Genomic DNA, 20,456 nt, shown 5'->3' with positions numbered 1-20,456 from the left:
CACGGCCCTTGCGCCCGGTTTGGGTGTGACTGTTGAATGTGAATGCGCTTGGATAGCTGCACTGCCCCATTTTGGCACAAGGCAGCCAATTGAATCTGCATAAATGTATTGGCTTGCACGCTGCGATTCATTATCGCAAGCTCTGGGGAATCGTCGTCGTGTGGTTTGGTGTTCACCTCGCTGCCTGAACCTGGAACGCGGACGGAGGAAGGTTTATCCGATCAGCCACAGTACAGGGACAATGCTTGGCACTGACTAGGCCATTTCCTCTTTCGTCAATGTCAACATAGACAAACAATCAGCGTTCTCCATTGAAGCGGCACACGTCCAAACACCTCAAGAGAGCCAGTTCAAGATGTCGGCGGAATCCCCAGCTCGACCAACGCGTCGTGCTGCGCGCAAAAACGTTATAGTGGTGGATTCTGACGATGAGTTGAGCCTCATTAAGGAAGATGACGACGAGGAGTTTACGCCTGCACCGAAGCGAAGCCCGCGCAGGTCCACGAGAAGACAGACAACTGCAAACGTCGATGCATCGCCAAAGAAATCGGCGCGTTCGCGCAAGTTCAAGACTGGCGAGGGCATCGAACCTTCGCAGATATTCGATCCAGAAGAGACCATGCCTTCTAGCAGCCCTACCTCTCCAACGAAGACTGCATCGCCCCGAAAACGAAAGAGTGTCGCTCCCCGAAAAAGCCGGAGATCCTCAGTCGCACCCCCTCTACCTGAACTGCTCCCTCCTGATAGCACCACCAGCAGTGCACACGACACCTTACCTGGGACACCACTGAAGGACATCACGAGCCAGGCATTGAACATGAACGCGCCGCTGGAGGCGGATCATGAATTGCGCAAGCCGATAAGACCGGCAGATCCAATGCTGGAGAAGCCTATGGACATTGTTATACGGGCAAGAGCACAGGCTGTTCCCATTGCGGAAGAGCCCACGGGACCCAAGTCAAGGATGGTCATTCGACAACTAGTCATGACAAATTTCAAAAGCTATGCTGGGAGGCAGGTAGTGGGGCCCTTTCATGCTTCATTCTCTGCAGTCGTTGGACCTAATGGCTCTGGAAAGTCCAACGTCATTGACTCTTTGCTTTTTGTCTTCGGTTTCAGGGCGAGCAAGATGAGACAGGGTAAAATCTCGGCGCTGATCCACAACTCGGCACACCACCAAGATCTTGATTTCTGCGAGGTTGAGGTCTACTTTCAAGAGATCGTTGATCTACCAGGAGGGAAGCACGAAGTGGTCCCAGACTCGGAACTCGTGGTCTCTAGGAAAGCATTCAAGAATAACTCAAGCAACTATTACTTGAACGGCAGGACCACCAACTTTACTACAGTGACGACATTGTTGAAGGACAAGGGTATCGACCTCGACCACAAACGATTCTTGATCTTACAGGGTGAGGTCGAGTCGATTGCGCAGATGAAGCCAAAAGCTGCGAACGAGCACGACGATGGACTGTTGGAGTACCTTGAGGACATCATTGGAACTTCGAAGTACAAGACGCCTATCGAAGAAGCAGCTGTCGAGCTTGAAAGCCTCAATGAGATTTGCGTTGAGAAGCAAGGCCGCGTTCAGCATGTGGAAAAAGAAAAGAATAGTCTCGAAGACAAGAAAAACAAAGCTCTGGCATTTATCCGCGACGAGAACGAGCTGGCAGAAAAGCAGTCAGCCCTGTACCAGATCTATATTGCCGAATGCGAAGACAACACCAAGGTCACAGAAGAGGCAATACAGCAAATTCAGGAACAGTTCAATGCCGAGCTAGAGAAGCATGCTGGTAATGAGGATGCCATCAGAGATCTCGAGAACGCTTACCACAAAGCTGTCAAGCAGTATGAGCGAATTGAGAAGCAAGTCCAGGACCTGAATAAAGAGCTAGCTAAATTCGACAAGGAGAGTGTCAAGTTTGACGAGAAGCGCAAATTTATCAGCGGAAAACAGAAAAAGGCAGAAAAAACAGCCACCTCTAGCCGGTTGGCTGCATCTGAAGCTCAAAGTCTTGTCGAAAGGCACGCGGGCGATGTCCAACGTAAAGGTGCGGAAGTCCTTGAACTTGAGAAAGAGATGGAACAAGAGGAGAAAAGGCTGGCCGTCATCAGGGATGATCTCAAAGGGAAGACTCAGGGCTTGTCCGATCAGATCGCAGCCAAACAAAAGTCGTTGGAGCCATGGAACGCAAAAATCAACCAAAAGCAGTCAGCAATCGCCGTTGCCCAATCCGAGCTTGACATCCTCAAGGACAAAGCTAACAGCGGCCAAAAATCCATAGACCAGGCCAACGAAAGGATTGCGAGCATTGAAACAGACAAGACCACGAAGCTCGAAGAAATTGAACAACGAAAATACGAAAAGGCCCGACTGGAGAAGGATATTAGGAAGATCCAAGATGCTTTGCAGAAACTTGCTGCCAGCGAGCCAGAAGTCCGGTCACAGATTTCGTCGGCTCGGCAGAAGGCTGATGAGGCACGTGCGAGCCTCGCGACCAGTCAGAACCAAAGCAACGTGCTCAAGGGCTTGTTGCGCCTTCGGGATTCGGGTCGGATCGATGGCTTCCACGGTCGCCTCGGCAATCTGGGTACTATCGATGAGAAGTTCGACGTTGCCATTTCCACAGCCTGTCCGTCACTGGAAAACATGGTCGTCGACAATGTCGAAGTTGGCCAGCTGTGTATTGAGTACCTCCGAAAGAACAATCTAGGACGAGCCAACTTCATTCTTCTCGACAAACTGGCTCAGCGCGATCTGTCTCCTATACAAACTCCCGAGAATGTACCCCGACTCTTTGACCTCATCAAGCCAAAGAATGAGCGGTTTGCCCCTGCTTTCTACAGCATCATGCAGAATACGCTAGTTGCGCAAGATCTCGAGCAGGCAAATCGTATTGCATATGGTGCCAAGAGATGGCGGGTGGTCACTCTCGACGGTCAATTGATTGACGTCTCTGGCACTATGAGCGGCGGTGGAACTCGTGTTGCACGAGGTGCCATGTCGTCTAAGTTGGCTTCAGACACTACGAAAGACCAAGTACAGAAGCTCGAGAACGAACGCGATCAGCTGGAGAAGCAGTTCGAGGCCTTCCAGACAAGACAACGAGAGCTCGAGGCAAGCCTCAGAGAAAAGCAAGAAGAAATCCCTCGGCTGGAAACTGCTATTCAGAAGACCAATCTCGAAGTAGAGACCTGCACCAGGAATATTGCAGACGTACAGAGACGAATCCAGGATCTCACCACCGAGCTAGCCAGCACCTCAGTGGACGACTCTCAGATTGTACGTCTCCAAACGCACATCGAATCAATGAACAGGGAGCTTGAACAGTTGCACTCTGAGACGGCTAGTGTGGAGGCCGAGATCCAAGCTTTGCAGGACAGGATCATGGAAGTTGGTGGCATTCAGCTCCGAACTCAGAAGGCTCGAGTCGATGGCCTCAAAGAAAGAATTGACATGTTGAATGACGACATCTCCAACGCAGAAGTAGCCAAGACGAAAAAAGAGAAGCTTAAGGTCAAGAACGAAAAGACGAAGTCGGATGCAGAGAAGGAACTTGAATCTCTATCCAGAGACCTTGAGCAGCTTGAACAGGATATCGAGAGACACAAGTCTGCTGCCGCGGAGCTGCGGGCCCAAGTGGATAAAGCTGAAGAACAACAAAGCAATATGAAGGACGAACTTGGAGATTTGAAGAAGAACCTTGATGCACAAACGGCCGAACTGAATTCGACAAGGGCTGTTGAAATCGAGATGAAAAACAAGCTCGAGGAAAACAACAAGGTTCTGGCAGACAACCAGAAAAAGAGTCGTTATTGGACAGAGAAGTTGTCCAAGCTTACATTACATGACACTGCCGACCTGGAAGCTCTATCTCAAGATCAGGACCGTCAACAGCCCCAGCGACCGGCGGATGAGGACATGCCTGATGCACCTCCTGAAACAGACCCGGACGCAATGGACGTCGACGAAGGACAGCATGAAGAGCAGCCCAAGACCCCTTCCACCCCGGCACGAAGGCAACTGCAAACATTTACCCGCGACGAGCTACTTGACAAAAACAAAGATCACCTTGTGGCGTCAATTGCGGCACTCGAAGAAAAGGTGTCCAATGCCTCAAGCATTGATTTGAGCGTCATAGCTGAATACCGGCGTCGATGTGAAGAGGTGGCTTCCCGGACAGGCGATCTTAAGAATGCAGTGAAGTCCAGGGATGCGGCCAAAACACGTCTTACTGATCTACGCAATCTTCGCCTTACTCAGTTCATGACGGGCTTTACCACCATCTCTTCGCACCTGAAGTCTATGTACCAGCTCATCACGCTTGGAGGCAATGCCGAACTCGAACTTGTGGACAGTCTCGATCCATTTTCCGAGGGCATCCTATTTTCCGTCATGCCTCCCAAGAAAAGCTGGAAGAACATTGGCAACTTGTCTGGTGGCGAGAAGACATTGAGTTCGCTCGCCCTAGTGTTTGCACTCCATGTGTATCGACCTACACCTTTGTACGTCATGGATGAGATTGATGCGGCTTTGGATTTCAGAAACGTAAGTTGTATACCTAGTTCGGTCATTGATGGGTATCAGAAAAGGCTGACTCAATCTTTTTACAGGTGTCAATCGTCGCGGGCTACATCAAAGAGAGAACCAAAAACGCACAGTTCATTGTCATTTCCTTGCGAAACAATATGTTCGAACTGGCGGAGCGACTGGTGGGCATCTACAAGGTAAACCATATGACGAAGAGTGTCACAGTGGAAAACAGAGACTACTTAGCTATGGGAGGTCGGAGGCAAGAGCAGCCCACGAGTGACGGTAGAACGACCACTGGACAACCAGGCCAAATTCGGTGAATGGCACTCGACTCAGTGATGGAGATGAAATGAAAGTGCCGAGGCGGCGCCTTCGATCGACGACTTTCATGACATCATTTCTGCTATGATCTTTGGATATTGAACGCCTGTATGATGGAGCAACGTTGAAGTTTTGTACAGTTGGCATACGGGAAGCAAGTTGAGCGCTTGATTATATCGGTTGAATGATACTCTATATGGGGAGGAAGTCTTGCCTATATTGACCAGCTGTAATCATTCATGACAGGAAATCGGGACCTCTTTCGTTGAAGATAGTAGCCCGTGCGCAACAGTGCGTGGAATATACACATACGACATCTCACCCTCGTTCCAAACAGAGCCCCTTTGCACCCGCGTTTCGAGAAAAGGTCCATGGACGACAAGCAGAGCGAGGGACCCGTGTAAAATAAGCGATCCCTGTCGTCTCGCCGTTCAGCGGGCCGTGCCTCGTGTATCCGCCTTCGGAGGCGTGACAATTTCGAATGCGTTGACTCCCCCAAGGCGCCTTGGTGGACGATGTGCAGTGCCAAAATCGTTAACGATGAACGCATCTTTCAGGACTTTGAAAGTTTTCTCCGAGGGATGGTTGGATGGGGATAGTGAGCCCTGAACAGACACTTCCTTGATGTATTTTCTTCGGGACTGGGGGCTGTGTTGTTTGAACCGAGCCAACCAACATATTGAATGCGGTGATGGAGATATCGTTCAGCCTTGCCGGTTCAGCCCTGCGCCTACGTACTGTACCACCAAGGTGCGGTCCAAACGAACCCACCTAAACTTGCACACGAAATTCACACCTTTATCACATTACTCTCCCCAATTTCTGCCACGCAAAGAACCCCTTACCTCGACAAGGGCGAAATCGAGTTCGAATCCGACGACTTGCCAGTATTTATCTAGGTCCTGTCAGGTCAAATTAACACCGGGTTAGCAGGCAGCAGGACCCCGATTCGATCCCTCCTCCCTCCTCCTCCTCCTCCTCCTCCTCCGACGACGACGACGACGACGACGACGACGACGACTCAACTTATATATTACCCCGTAGTAAAGATTACCCGTAGTAAAACCGGCCGAGAAAAACCAACCCGAAAGGGCGAGTTTCGCTTATCACGAACCAGAGTTGAGCTGCTTCGTGTTTAAGTTTTTTGCTCCTCCTCGGAGAGGTTTGGAGAACAGCAAGTTAGCCGGAGATCCTATCTTCTACCTCGTTCAAGACAAGAGATGTCTCTGCCTAACACAAGGTATTGCTGTTCGGTACCGATCCAAGGTCCTTTATCACCAAGAACGTTGCCATCTTCGAAATAAAGAAGCTCCCCTCTCTCCATTTCCAGAAGTCCGACATTTCTGCCGTTGAACCTGGATTGGCAGATAAGGTCGGAGAGGTATCTTATGCTTATGGCACACAATCTGCTGTCTGATTCGAGACGGTGGAACCATATAAGTAGAATTTCGAGATGGAGTTCTCTTTTGATGTCGATGGTATAAATCGTCCACCGGAGGGAAAGTGGCATGGCGGTGGAGTTTTTAACTGTTGATGACGGCAAGCTGGACCAAAGCTTGGGGAATTGGACGCCACACGCACAAGGCTTGTCCTGACTCCCCTGCTCGATGTCGATAGCTAAACCTTGCCGTGCTCGCTCTCTCCAAGCTGGATCACGTCTTTTGGTTGAGAGTTGTTGAAGCACGGCAGGGTACGCTTGATTCGTATGTTAGAGCGTTGATATCCTTCCATATCCTTGCGGCAGGGACTTCGAACGTAAAGTCCCACCAGAGGAATGTCTTCATCAGCTTTTTGAATCCGTCCCAGTCAAGCTGCCGATCGTCAACCAACCCTCGTAGTTGCTGCAAATACCATCCTCGAGCTTTTGTGAATGTGGCGGCTATCGTTCCCATGAAGACAACCCACGTCAGCAAATCGCCATAGACGGCTGATTTCCAAAATATGCGCAGACTAGGGGCTTCTAGAACGGCACGAAGTCGACGGGCCAGGCGGGGTTTGACGCCACTGCTGTATGGCAGTGGCAGTATCACCATGTCGCAGAAGATCAAACCCGCTATCCGACAGAGCTCGTAGAGGGCTTCAAATGAGTCCGTCTCCGAGTCTGTGGCCGCGGCCAGGCTACAGAAGCCGTGTTGAGTCTTGTTTCTGGCGTCGACCAGATCGGACAATGCAGGGTGTCCTTCTGCACCTCGGTGATACTGGTCTAGGGCAATGGTGACTTCGCAGGCTTCGAGATACAGCCGATGCACCTTCACGTCGATAGAGGCCAGCAGCGTCAAGCCAGACCCCAGGACCTTCGAGAGCCCTTTCGCATGCTGATCCGGAATACATTTGCCCTTGGCGACCAGGTCTTGGGACCCATGCATCCATGGATATAGCGGACGACTGCCCTTGAGGGTGGACACATAAATGTCAACGCTACGCGCCGTCAGCCAAGACCAATCCAAGTGGATTTCTCGAGCACTTACACCTCGACCATATATGCTAAAGCACTATTCTTCGTTAGCACTGGAAAATCACACAAGCAACGGTGTATTCCCGACTTCCCAGAAGAGGTGCGGCTTCATCATCCCGGGGGGGGGCTTACTATGACTTCAAACCCTGCAGTCCTCCCTTGCGTTTGATAAGCATATGCACGGCCTGAAGATGTGTATCATTCAGTTTGACCCTTCCAACAGGTTGGGCCTGTGCGAGCGGTGACTTGGGATGAACCTCCTCTCCAGGCGGCTCGTTGACGTCTCCAGACGAAGTGACGAGGTTCAGAATTGCCATGATCAGCTCATCTGATGGCTCTGATCTCCCATTGTTGATTGATTGGAGCTCTTCACGGATGAGCTTGACGGCGGTCATCTGGTGCTCGAGTCGCTTCAAGGAAAGATATTTCACCGCCGTTTCATCCTGACAAATGCTCAAGGCTGCCCCCGCGGCACCCATAACTTGGCAATGAAACAGAAAAGGGTATTGTACCGCCGCCTGCCTCCAAGAGTTCTTCGTCACCGCCAGCTGGTTGTCCTCGGACTGGACCATCTTTGGCCAGACAACTTCGTAAGCTATGCCGAGTTAGCCCAGCGGTCCTGAAGTTGGGCTGGTCTGATATTCTCGGGCTGGGAGTGAAACTGTCTGGCAGTGCTGTAGACTTCAATTATATTCGCAATTTTACTCACCATCTTCTAGGACAGCAAGCAGTCGACAAGGAAGATTGCTGCCCGCGTACGAGCCGAACGGGTCCTGCCTCCCCTGGCCAAGAATTGCCCACAAGTATCTCTGGTCTTGAACGCCATCCCCGTGAGCATGGCCGACCTGAGGCCTGTCATTGTGCCCGTGACCCCATTCAGATGGACGGTGGAAGACCGCGTCGCTGCTATGTGTGTGAATCCATCGTGATATGGCATTGCTATCCTTTGTCGTAATGGACGATGCACGGTGACAACAACTACAATCGAAACCCTCTCCCTCATCAACTTCCTCCTCGCGGCTCTTTTTCTTCCGCTGCTGTTTGGCTCTGTTGTGGGTAATCCGTGCTGCGTGAGATCGGGCCGCTGAGTCTCGCAACTCTTGTGCTCGGCGAGATTCTGTGCCTGGGGCAGGCTTCACCAGGAGGAATTGGATCTCCACCATGATTTCGACACGAAAGAGGTTCGAGCGGGGAGAGACAGTTTCAGGGGAGTTTCCTCATCCTTTTTTTCAGCGCGGGTTCCCCAATTCCACGTGTTCATATATACCCAGCGGACAAGCCGTTACATCTTTGGCTTTTTCTGGCAGGCTGAAGCACAAATAAGGTTGGAAAGAGCAAGGGAGGGGAAGACCCCGTGCCTTAACATTGCAAGTGCCTCGCTTCTTACGGTTGTCTGGGGGGATACCAAGCGAGAAGCTGAAATTGCCTAAACCAATGCCGGTAAAAGGGTTCGCCTACCTTATGTAATGGGGCGCTCGAACGACGAGATATCATTAGAACGGGCAGGATTTACCTAAGAGTTCTTGTGCCCAGAAACCGGCTAGGAGCCTGTGATCCCGTCCGAATCTGTACGCTTAGATAAGTGTGCAGGTAAGTCGTGGCTTGGGACCTCACCACAGAGCTGGACCTAAAGGAGGGTGGGAATGGATGGGGAGCGTGGCTGCATGCTGGACCACATGCCTAAGACGACAGGACCCAAGGGCGAGCACAAGGATTTGTGTGCATAAGTATCCCCTCGAAAATGTAGATTATTCGAGGCAGTGGGTTCTTCCAAGGGTGGCCATCCCGTACCAAATCCCGCGAGGTCTGTACTTGAATCCGTGCTTTGCCCCAGGACCCGAATGTCACAGGACACAGAAGTACATCAGTACACCCAGACTCGGAACCCGGCACAACAATGTTTACCTCTCCCTCCAGGACACCCCCCCCAGTTATCCCCAGCGGGCGCCACGATCCCCTAATGCAGGGCCTCGCGGATGACTAAGTCCAACCCCACAAACTTCTTGCCTAAAGGAGTAATGGAAGTTACCAAGGTGGGATGATGATCTTCAGATTGGAAGTCGTCGTTGCGTGTGGTCTACACAGTAGAAGGATGTTCGTGTAGCTTGGAGATCGAGTGTGTCCTCAATGAAACTTGTAGGGTCTATGGCAAGTCCACAGTCACATGGCCTCTACTTTGCCACCTAACCATGGACGCCACTTAATTCGGCCCTCTCTAGCGACTATCACCCGGAAACAAGAATGTTTGGGTATATAACCGAGTCGTTCAAAGGTCGCTGGATTCCACCCAGCAGTTTGTCTTCAGCGCACCAATCACTTCCTCTCCCTGGATTCAACCTGACTGGACATCTGCATGCGTATTCGTCCTTCCACAATCGTTGTTAAACCACCGGGGCGAGCTCGTCCCAGCGCCGTACGATATCGTTCTTCTCCTCCACTGTGGCCTTGTTCCATTCCTCCTCGCCCTGCGCCATCCTCGCCGCGTGGATATACTGGTCAAAATCCAGGGCCTCGCGCCACCGAAATCCCTTGTGGAGTCCCTTTAGCGTGTACGCTGGAAACCCAAACAGTGCCGCCATGGCCTTGAGGCCAAGTCCACCGGCTCCCAGTCCGAGACCCTTGGTGAATCCTACGATGCCCCCGTCTCTGGCGCCGTGGAGCGGGAGCAGCACCACCCCAGTGACGGCGTCGGACAGCTGGGTCTGGAACTCCCGTGCGCCGTGCTCGAGTCCATGTTTGAATGTCTTCACCCGTGTCGAAGGAGGTTGGCGGACGGTCTTGTCGCCGTACAGCTTGGGCGCGTTGTGGAACCCGAGCGCGATGGACATGGTTAGTTTGGCGGGGAACTTGAGGCACACGTCGGCGATGTTGGTCAGCGAAGACGCCAAGTTGGACGATATGTCAACAGAAATGTCTGCCATGGTTTGCAAAATCGGGCTTGATCCGTCCCTTTGAAGGCTTTGACCCTCACGTCGGGCACGGCGAGAAGGCGGTCGACGGTCAAAAGAGCCGCAAAGCTCGGCTTCGAGTTGTTTGTTGACGGCTCGTCTCTGTAATAATTCTGAAACGTACGAGGTGCGAGAATCAAGCGGTCGGAGTGCCCTGTCGTTCTCCAAAGGAGGGGTCGGCGACGACGGCGGCGACGTCGAGGAAATCGTCAAGGGACAAATGCTGCCTGGGGACAGCGAATCACAAGCCCCAGCAGTTTCCGGCTTGGGTGTTTGAAAAGTCTGCACCAAGTTGATTGGCAATTCGACGAATTCTTGGGTTAATCGCCCAACAGCACTGACTAATGTGGACAGGGTACCGGAAATCGGGCCCCACGGCCCATGCTCGAGCTCGTATTCCTGAGATCGATATCTGCCCTCTGTTAGAAACGGCTCTATCCTGTTAGAGACAGCGGCCTCTCGTGCGGTCTCTCACAGTTCGAGATCATCCTCCTGCAGTATTCCTTCCTTAATCAGGGTGGTCGCGCAGAGCGCACTGAGTCGGATTCGTGTATTCTTCACTTTCCAAATTCCTGCACGACGTGGGAGAATCGAGCATCGCAGTTTGGCCGCCGGTAACTTGGCCTGGAAGATCTCAGCACCGGTTTCACTTCCGCGCTCGTGTCGCATTCGTTCCCTTAGTCTTTGAGCGGTCGCCAAGGTGGAAGGCAGCAAGGCCTGTGTAATGGCGGTGGCCAGCCGCTTTGCTGTTAACGACTTGTAGGGAACGGGAAGTGGTCCGGCGCCGGCTTGGGCGACTATCTTCCCCCAGAAGAACTGGTCCCCAAAAAAAGGTACTATGACCGTTGGCTTTCCGGCCAAGAGACCGGCTGCCGTGGTTCCGGCGCCTCCATGATGCACGACTGCGCAGACTTGGTCGAAGAGCCAGGTGTGCGGAATATCGGATATAATATGGACGTTTTCTGGTACCTCTCCGCTCCCAAGGCCGGCCCATCCAACCGAGACCAGTGCACGAACACCTGCCTCTGCAATGGCGTCAAATATAATCTTCGTCATCTTTTCGGGATCTTTCACGACAATGGAGCCAAACCCAACATAAACTGGAGGAGGACCGTCTGCCAAGAACTTCAATAACCGTTCAGGTACTTTCGGTGCAGCGGCCAATGGCGGTAATTGGAAGTATCCGGCCACAGAAACATTGGAACCCCAGTCAGGAGGCTTTGGCAGCAGAGCTGGAGACCTAAAAGCGTAAGCACACAATTGACTGGATTGACATAGCTGCTTCTTACCACGCATAAGTGAAGGGTATATCATCGCTATGAGTTATCCCGGAAGCCCAAATAATGCTGAGAGGTTCTAAATGGAGACATCGCTGACGGAAGAGATTAATGACATCTCCTAGACCATGCCAAATCACCCTGTTGACAAGGACATAGGATAGCATATTAGCCAATCCTTTGTCCAAGCTTGAAGAGCGTATGATTGCAAGTGGATGAGGGAATGTTTGCGTTGGCGTCCATGGCATACTGGGAGCTCGATCATTAGTTCAAGCCCGGACAATTGCCTCAACAGGGAAACATACGTAAACATCAGATGTAATGGGATCCCTAGCCTCTCTGCGCAATGCACGTGGGCAAAGCTCGGGGGATTTGCAATAATAACGTCTGCAACGAAAGGCCTCGCGTTCGGCCGACTGTGACTCCATTTTGAGAGGCTCGCATAGTCGTCATTCGTTGGTCGTGGTCCCATTCCGTCGCCTGCCTCGATACATGATCTCCAGCATCCCTTGAGAATTTCATAGAGACACCTTCGTTGCTTCAAAACCTCACCGCTGCGCAGGCTCTCGTAGTGAGGGAGGAGCCCAGGGTTGTTGACCATGAATCTCATCAAGGCTTCGGGATTGCCGCCGATGTTGAAGAACTCCAATCCCTGTTCTTCGATGAATGACTTGAAAACGGCATGTGTGGCGATACGGACGCGATGGCCGTGAACGTCCCGAAGCACCTTTCCCAGGGCGACGAACGGCTGAACATCGCCTCTTGATCCTACGATCTGGATCACGACGTTTAGCTGGGGAAGCGGCCGCGAAGACCCTTCCGAGGAAGATCCATCTGTATCCACAATTCTCTCCAGGTGGCTCTGAAGCTGAGGATAGAGATGGTCAGAGTTGATAGTGTTAGTCCGTGTGATGTCAATATTGATGCGGCCATTTTCTATGCCACCGTCAGATACCAAAGAGGAACTCTGGTGAGGGGATTTTACCGTCTATGTCTGCCCTGGTCGTGAATCTGTTTAGTGGGGAAAGCAGTGGAGGAGGCAAAGCAGGCGCATTCTCATAGTTAAGATTTGTCCGATCGGCAGCGTCGGCGCACAGGCTGGCTTGAGACATCTCTTTAATCCATTGAGGGAAGATAGCACATTTTGTTGTATTGCGAGTCCGCGAGAGGCGTTTCCACGCTCCCAGAGTGTTTCGCAGGCTTGCAGTGATGTCGAGAATTTTGCTTACCTCTTAATTTGCACCCATCGTTGGATCCGGCCCATGGGAGAGCCCGGAAGTGTTCACGAGACCTGGCTGGCTGCAAACAACTAGAAGGCATCAGATCTGGTCCGATATACCGAGCTTGAGCAAATATGGTTGATTAGATGCTTTTTGCGGAGGCGGCGGGAGTGAGCTCTCGCAATCATCACCTGAGGTCGGTTCTGGTCCCCGAAACCTACCTCAGGCAACTGCTGCCGAGGCAGTTGGCGGTATTGCATCTTGAATCCTCCAAGCACACCTGATCACCACATAAGTAAACGAATTTCAGCGTTCAGCACCTTCCACGCGCGTATAGCCTCTTCTTAAGCAGGTTGTACGTCTCTAGGTACAGAGTACGTAAGAGAGCAAGCCAATGGGACCCCTATTTGCCGGGGGCAATCAGTGATTAATTAGACGTGACATTAAGTCCATTTTGGGTTTAGTGTCGTGGATATTTCGGGTATGGCGCGAGGCTTGGCTAGTCGCCGCTTTTATGCCGCCATGAGAACACCCCGCCTTCCCTCTTCCTTGTACAATCCCTCTTCCTCGAAGTCGATTGTTTGCCTTTCATTCCTCTGCTCCAAGTTGGGGTTATAAAGTCAAGACCCCCGACGTGGGCTTCGTGAGGCACTGTGCTTGTCATTTCGGGGAGTGCCCGAGTGGGTTCTTCAAATCTCCCTTTTGAGACTCTCACAGATCGAAGGGAGCATTTTGCGAAACGACGATAGTATGGTAATGCCGATGCAAGCCTCAGCGCAATCAAAACACGTTGTTGGCTAACGAAGCTTCTGTCCTGGAAATTATGTACCTGGCATTGACGGACGGCCGTTAGCCGTGTAAGCGATCCTGTTGCGCAGTCTTCACAAATGTCAATCACTGCCCTCCCCAGCATAGCTTTACACCAGCGGAAGTAGTGCGAGCTTCGTTCATTGTTCTAGCGACCTCGCCGAGCAAAAGCTTGATCGTCTCCTTTCTTATCATTTGCCTTGCCATATCTCGGACGTCGGTAAATCGCCAAAGAGGATCCAATGTCCCTGCCCGACTGCGTGGTACATGAGCCGGGTCCACGTGGAAATCTCGAGCTCCTCCTTTCATAAAAAGGTCGGCCAACAACGTTGCCATAGGCTCTCATTCTTCATTCTTCATTCTTTTTCGCCTGTGTGTCATCATGTCTATCTTATACATTCTTACTCTAGCGGTTGCCGCCTACGCCCAGGTGCAAAACTCGAGCACCACTGACGTGTCAACCGACTCGCTGTCGAAAAAGCTCCAACCCATCAATTACGGCGCGTTCACGCAAACCGCCACCTATTCAGTGGCTAATCAACTTGGATTCTTCCAAGCCTATGGTCTCAATGTCACCTATCTTCAAGTCCCAAACTCGACATATGGGTACAACCAATTACTTAATGGCGGATACGACATCATGACGGGGACTGTCGACAACGCTGTCAACCTTCGCTTCAATCAGCAGCAGCCACTCACAGTCACGGGTCAACTCGACGGCGGACCGGAGCTGACGATTGCATCGATCCCTTCCATCACTTCTATTAGTCAACTCAAAGGCAAGGCCTTGATGGTGGATTCTCCCGTGAGCGGATACGCGTACATCCTTCGAAAAGTTCTTGCTTTGTATGGGCTTTATCTTGAGAACGGCGACTATACCTTCCAAGTAAGTTCCAGCCCCTGCGATTCCTGACTGGTGCTGACCTTGTTTTCAGGTTGTTGGTTCGACAGTGATCCGATATGCCGACCTTGTCAACGGTTCTCTTCCTGATGGTACTCCCGTCTACGCCACAATCTTTACGTATCCCTTCACAAGCGAAGGAAGCGTCCTCCCTGCTGCACAACGGCCTAATATTCTGGCTTCAATTGTCGACTTCATCCAACCATTCACTTCCTCGGCATTTACCATCCGAGAGGATGCTCTCAACAACTCCACGCAGCGTGCGCTTGCGAGGAAGTTTACATCAGCAATGTACGCAGCAAACAAGTACCTAGCGAGCCCTTCCCACAAAACGTGTTCGATCAACTCGATCGCGAAGCAGCTCAACGTATCAACGGCCGCAGCCACTTCTGCGTACAATTCTGCGACAGACCCATTGACCGGCGAGACGTCATCTCCAGGCGGAAATTTCACGGTCAACCGTCAAGGCATATTGAATGTGATTGATGTCCGGAGTCAGTTCGGCGGCTTCTCGTCGGTGCCTACAGGCTTCAGCTATGCAGATGCCATCATTCCGGGAACGGGTCAGCTCATCGACTACTCTCTCCTGGATGAAGCATTGAGCTCTCTGGTCTCATATACGCCGTCCAGCAAATGCTGAAGTAACTAGGATGATTCAATTCGACGTTGCAGAGGCTGCGTTTCTTATAGACATAGATTACCGTTTGTGGCGCAGACTTTATACATAATACATCATAGTTTAATGCCAACTGTCCATGTTGACGGAATGGAGAAAAGTTCCCAATACCTTGACTACGAAAACCCCTTCACGTGGAACATGTTGTGCTGGGCCTGGACCTCGAACGAGTTGCGAAATCGGAGATTAGGGAAGTGAAGTGGAGTGTGTTGGCTCCTGGTTCCTGGCTCTGCCCCTGTTTCCCCGCTTGGGGAAGTCGAGCTAAATTGTCAAAACAGGTATACCAGGCTATCAGACTGAGGGGACTGGAATTGGGGCTGGAACAAGAGCAGGAAAGCAGCTCGTTTTGAAAAGGGGTCAAGCCCGAGCTCCGTGGAACTAAAGCACAAGGATAGGCGGCCTATACACCACATCTAGGCAAGCCCTGCGCGGATGCCATCCCGGCAGCTTAGTTGCTCCAGCTAACTGTAAATCATCTCCTGATACTGCACCACACAGACTTCTACAAGGATATTTGACAGAGCGGTGCAAGGCTAGTATAGCACTAATAATCTTCCTTTCAATGAGTCTGGAAAAGATCTTCGTGACTTATCCTTGGTTCCAACTCACGGCCGAGGCGTGAATGAAGCCTCCCTACGTACGACTAAGCCATAGCCAAACGCAGGGGACAACCTGGCAGTCGTGAGACCGAGCTTTCCCTCCATTGTCGACAAGCTTGCCTTATGGCCCCAAGTGATTTCGCAAACATGTGAGTCCGACACAGATCAGACCGGCCAGAGCAGGCGCCTTGAAGATCCTCTTCGCGGCCCGTTGGTGATCCCCCAGACGCTCTTTGCTGCCCGACAGCGCCAGGGGGCGTTTTTGAGGTCCACCTTGGGCGATTGCGACACCATAGAAAATGCGAGCTGGAGACAAGGGCTCTTCACAGGGGAAGTAAGGCCCTTTGCCGCGCGGAAGTTCATGCAGGGAAAGGCCTCCGGTGCGTTTCAATCGGGCATGCAACCCGTTTCTTGGCTGGTCTCGAGTCGCCTGATACAATAAAGTTTTGTCAGGTATTTGTGGCAGATCATAAGCCTGTTGACCGAGCAGTTGGGGTCGTGCTGACGGTGCGTCAACTTGAGGATGTTCAACTATCAGATATAATGATCCATGACTTCCCTGCCGCCTTCAGTGAATTTTAGCCTGCGAAAGTGGAAGGCTGCTCGGAGTGAGCACTCCCTGATGGCTGGCAACGGCGCTGCAGGTGTTCGAAACGGGCCAGCCTGTATGACTAGCCTAGTAGGTTGGGCCGGCCTGAACCAAAAAATCCCCTGCGACATGGAGGACGACTCTGCCTTCTAGTAGTGGAAACGGTGCTTCTCGAGGAGTGATCGTCCATTTCAAAGCCTGCAGTGCCTAGCTAGTACCTACAGGTCCCAAGCTACCCCGTTCCAAGCTAGTCACTACCACTGACCACTGTGTCTCGTAGAGGCAATCTTTCTAGGCCCTCGGCTCGATTTCGAGGGAGCGATGGTGGCAAGTGGTCAAGACAGACGAGACCCGATGCTTCTCGACTCATATGCGAGCCTGCAACCTGTCTCGAATTTCTTCGAGGCCTTTCACGATTCCATGAATCGCGACGCTCATTTATACGCTGCGATCAAGCAAGATCGAGATGAAGACGGCGGCTGGGCTGCCTCCCAATCCCCATGGCCAGCGGCTGGCACACGTTAGCATTATCATGTGCACCATTGCCGGATTCCTCGTCATTTGCCGACTGCTTGTGCGCTTTCTGGTCCATCGACGGACTGGCTGGGATGACTATACGCTGATTATATCTCTGGTCTGAGCTGTGTTCCCCCCGTCTTTGCTTTGAAACGATACTGAGAGTAACAGGCGCTGGCGATTGGGATGACAGTCTGTTTCAATATGGGTATGGGTATCCCCTAAGCAGCCCGCGACAGACTGACATTTTGTTCCAGAGGTCTACTACGGCATGGGACTGCACACGAAACAGCTCGACGCACACAATAAAGTCCTGGCTTTTGAGGTGGGATTCTGTTCTCACCCCATCACCTCGTTGGCGCACCCCCTCATGCTGATTTGCTGTCTTCTAGTGGCTTTGGGTCGCCCAGCTTCTGTACAAATTCGCCAACGGAATGACAAAAATCACCATTGTGCTTCTATACCTCAGAATCTTTCCGACCAGAAAATTCAAGATCCTGGCTTGGAGTGTGATCGGGTACGTGGTGGCGTACTGCACGGCAGCGGTTTGCACGAGTATCTGGCAATGCGAGTAAGTGTAAAATTTCCCACAATGAAGAAGGGCCCGTCCTTAATGTTGTCTAGTCCGATCGAAAAGGCTTGGAAGAAAACGCTGCCCGGCCACTGCATCGATATCGGCAAACTATGGTACGCGAACTCGGTGTTGACCATTGTCGCGGACCTGGTTCTCATCGCTATGCCGGTCAATCAAATCGTCAGACTGAAATTGCCGTTGTCGCAGAAGCTGGGGTTGATCTTTGTCTTCAGTCTGGGGGTCTTGTAGGTTTTGCTGTCCGGTCAGGCAGCTGGTCCGGACATCTGTGCTGATCATTTTGAATCCAGCGTCATGGCTTGTACCATTATCCGATGTGTTATGCTTGGTCCGACTACCTCTCAGAAAGACTCAGTTTGTAAGTGCAAAGCCTCTCTACACCAAACAGCCGTCATTGGAAGACCCACGCCTAACAGATATCCATATAAAGACTACCAAGCGGAATCCAACAGCTGGACGTTCCTTGAGGTCGATGTGTCCATCATCTGTGCCTCCCTCCCCCTCCTGAAAACTCCACTGCAGCGACTCCTCCCACAGATATTCGGAATGAAATCGTCCTCCGCCAAATCCGATGGCTACTACCACGGGAACGCCCAAAAATCGAGTGGGAGGGGTGCCGCTATCCCAATGAACAACCGCGCCGGACGCCCGAGGGGTCCGTACAGTGATGCGGCAAGTGATGAAGAACAGATCCTGGAATCGGGTGCAGGGATCATGAAGACGACAAAGGTCACGCTGGAGTATGAGGAGGCGGAAATAACGAAAGATTTGGCTGACAGGAAGCCTCGCAACGGGACATTTGACTTTGGCTTGCAAAGTTAGGTGCTGATTCAAAACATGTGGCGGGGTTAATGTGAAGCCATCGACAAGGAATATCGGTCAAGAGGCTCTGTCTGTATCCACGTGAGGGCGGCCCTTGCTCCTGGGTGTCAGGACAAATCTAGACAGAGGCTTCCCTTTACCCCTGTATGTTGGCGGTGACGAAGATGAATTACCACGAGGGTTCTATGTGAACAGGAGACTTCCCATCTATAACCAGCCAGCCTTAGCCATCCAATTCCTAGTCCTGACATTTGGCGAATAGAACTCACATTGGTGATCCAAAGAGGCGGCGCAGCTACGTGATCGGCTACGGCGCCAGGTTGAAAACATCCGTCCACCGCCCAAGATATTTTAGGTGCTATGCCGGAACTGGTTTTCATGGATGTAGAAGGGCCGAATTCGACGAAGGATACCAGAATGACATCGCTCAAAAAATAGGGCATATATCCTTGGGGCATCGGCTTCGGATGCGAAATTTCGGATGAGGATAGCATGCCTGCGTTGTAATACATGGATGAACCGAGTGGACCGACTGCTGATTGGTCTCTCAGCTAAGCTCCATTTCAGGATCGCAGCCGGGGCTGATCAGACCTAGTGGAAATACTCTTCAGTCGATCCAACCCGGCGAACGACTCCGGCATTCATTATTCCTACCCGTGTCGCATTCGGCATGGACGAGCCAGAGCAGGTCGACCTGTTCTCGTTACCAATTGATGCGCCTGTGTCCGGTATGAGATTACCTCGGGGCCAAGAACGCGAATTCTTTGCATGAGGCAGTCCAGTTTTCTATTTCGCATGGATTGCCGAGGTTACCAACTTCCACATCGGGACATTGCTTTTCCATAAATGTCAGTCGAGGCTAAACCCTGTTGTCGTCTACGACGGCGACCAACGGTGTTAGTGACTGTCGACATTGAACACTGACCATGAGTTCCTTGGAAGGATACAATATAGCCATCACCGGGGGTGGATCTGGGATCGGCCTTGCCACCACGGTTGAACTCTGCAGTCGAGGGGCCACGGTGTGGATCGCCGAGCTGACCAAGGACGTTCCCGCTAAGCTCGAGGCTTTGGTCCAAGCAGGAAAAGTACTGTTTCATGGAGGCATCGACGTGGCCAGCCGGGAGGCCTGCGTCAAGTTCTTGGACGAAGTCGTACAGAAGTCGGGGCGTCTCGATAGCTTGGTCAATAACGCTGGAATAGGGCCCGCCGAAGGACCTATTGCGACAGACGAAACTTTTGACAAGATCGTGGATGTGAATCTGCGAGGCACCTGGAATTATGGCACACAAGCGCTGCAAATCATGGAGAAGCAGGAACCCAAGGGCCAGTGGGGGACCAGGGGCACCATCGTCAACGTGGCAAGCATGTCCGGACTTCTTGGGTGGAACAACTTGGCTGTCTACACGGCGACAAAACATGCTTCTGTCGGGCTGGTCAAGGCATGGAGCAAAGATTTTGCCCCTCTTGGTATACGGATCAACGCTGTGGCACCGTGTAGGGGCATCCTGACCCCTTTGGCGTACCCACAAAATGCTAACTCTTGACAGCCGTAACTGAGACGGAGGGGGTCAAGATATGGTTTGCGCAAAGGAAAAAGGACTTCAATGAAGACATGAAACCTCCTCCCGCAGGACGATTCGCACAGCCTTCAGAAATCGCCAAGGTGATTGCGTTCCTCCTCGGTGAGGATTCCAGCTATGTAAATGGACAGACCATTCCGATCAACGGTGGCTCTATATGAGGAGGCGAAGGTACAATTGGGCCAGTGGGGTTCGTATTATTTGGCATCAAGCAGAGATTATATGGCAACAGAGCGGAGGGTTGTTCATTCAGTGAATACAGCCTCGTCGCATGCAGCCATGAACGCAGACGGAAATCCAAAATATCTCACAGCCTCACTCTGCGCCTGTCCCGGAAGAGGCCGACTGAGACTATCGTTGGGCTAGCGGCTCTCTTATGCGCGTGGGCGGCTATGCATGTCTGTATTCTCTTTGAGCGAAGACTTTTCTTTATATCTATACCATCCAGAGCTCCTGGCTGGTGTTAACCACCCTCCCCATCTGCTCTTATGATGCAGAGTTGTCCTGTCTCTCGGATGCATTGTAAGGCCATCCGGCTGAGTATGTCACTTCGGATACAGACACCTTGGAGTAGACTACTAAGGTACGGAATTACTCGCAGTCTGCACCCTGATACTGT

At 51.9% G+C, this 20,456-nt stretch overlaps 5 protein-coding genes across 5 annotated transcripts; 3 read left to right on the top strand and 2 right to left on the bottom strand.

Moving 5' to 3' along the window:
• The first annotated feature begins 170 nt into the window (after positions 1–170).
• Positions 171–5,173, top strand: PV07_07525 (uncharacterized protein). Its single transcript, XM_016394619.1, has 2 exons — positions 171–4,546; positions 4,612–5,173. Exons 1-2 carry the CDS (start codon positions 356–358, stop codon positions 4,849–4,851), a joined length of 4,431 nt encoding a protein of 1,476 aa, XP_016248038.1. The 5' UTR covers positions 171–355; the 3' UTR covers positions 4,852–5,173.
• Positions 5,174–6,504: 1,331 nt separating this feature from the next.
• Positions 6,505–8,470, bottom strand: PV07_07524 (uncharacterized protein; the record flags this gene model as incomplete). Its single annotated transcript, XM_016394618.1, has 4 exons — positions 6,505–7,270; positions 7,321–7,344; positions 7,440–7,902; positions 8,017–8,470. 4 exons carry the CDS (start codon positions 8,468–8,470, stop codon positions 6,505–6,507), a joined length of 1,707 nt encoding a protein of 568 aa, XP_016248037.1.
• A 943-nt stretch (positions 8,471–9,413) lies between these two features.
• Positions 9,414–12,878, bottom strand: PV07_07523 (uncharacterized protein). The gene is made up of 5 exons (XM_016394617.1): positions 12,518–12,878; positions 11,838–12,468; positions 11,545–11,781; positions 10,731–11,495; positions 9,414–10,667 (listed from the first exon to the last, which is right to left on the bottom strand). The coding sequence occupies exons 1-5, from the start codon at positions 12,642–12,644 to the stop codon at positions 9,689–9,691; spliced, it is 2,739 nt and encodes a 912-aa protein (XP_016248036.1). The 5' UTR covers positions 12,645–12,878; the 3' UTR covers positions 9,414–9,688.
• Positions 12,879–13,941: 1,063 nt separating this feature from the next.
• PV07_07522 (uncharacterized protein) lies at positions 13,942–15,100 on the top strand (the record flags this gene model as incomplete). Its single annotated transcript, XM_016394616.1, has 2 exons — positions 13,942–14,445; positions 14,495–15,100. The coding sequence occupies 2 exons, from the start codon at positions 13,942–13,944 to the stop codon at positions 15,098–15,100; spliced, it is 1,110 nt and encodes a 369-aa protein (XP_016248035.1).
• Positions 15,101–16,790: 1,690 nt separating this feature from the next.
• PV07_07521 (uncharacterized protein) lies at positions 16,791–18,254 on the top strand (the record flags this gene model as incomplete). The annotated part of the gene is made up of 7 exons (XM_016394615.1): positions 16,791–16,958; positions 17,012–17,048; positions 17,098–17,165; positions 17,233–17,411; positions 17,465–17,659; positions 17,723–17,790; positions 17,863–18,254. 7 exons carry the CDS (start codon positions 16,791–16,793, stop codon positions 18,252–18,254), a joined length of 1,107 nt encoding a protein of 368 aa, XP_016248034.1.
• Positions 18,255–20,456: the final 2,202 nt, after the last annotated feature.

This window comes from Cladophialophora immunda, assembly GCF_000835495.1.
Source record: "Cladophialophora immunda strain CBS 83496 unplaced genomic scaffold supercont1.4, whole genome shotgun sequence".
Classification (NCBI taxonomy): domain Eukaryota; kingdom Fungi; phylum Ascomycota; class Eurotiomycetes; order Chaetothyriales; family Herpotrichiellaceae; genus Cladophialophora; species Cladophialophora immunda.
The sequence above is the reverse complement of the archived record's forward strand: the minus strand, read 5'-3'. Positions and strand labels throughout refer to the sequence as shown.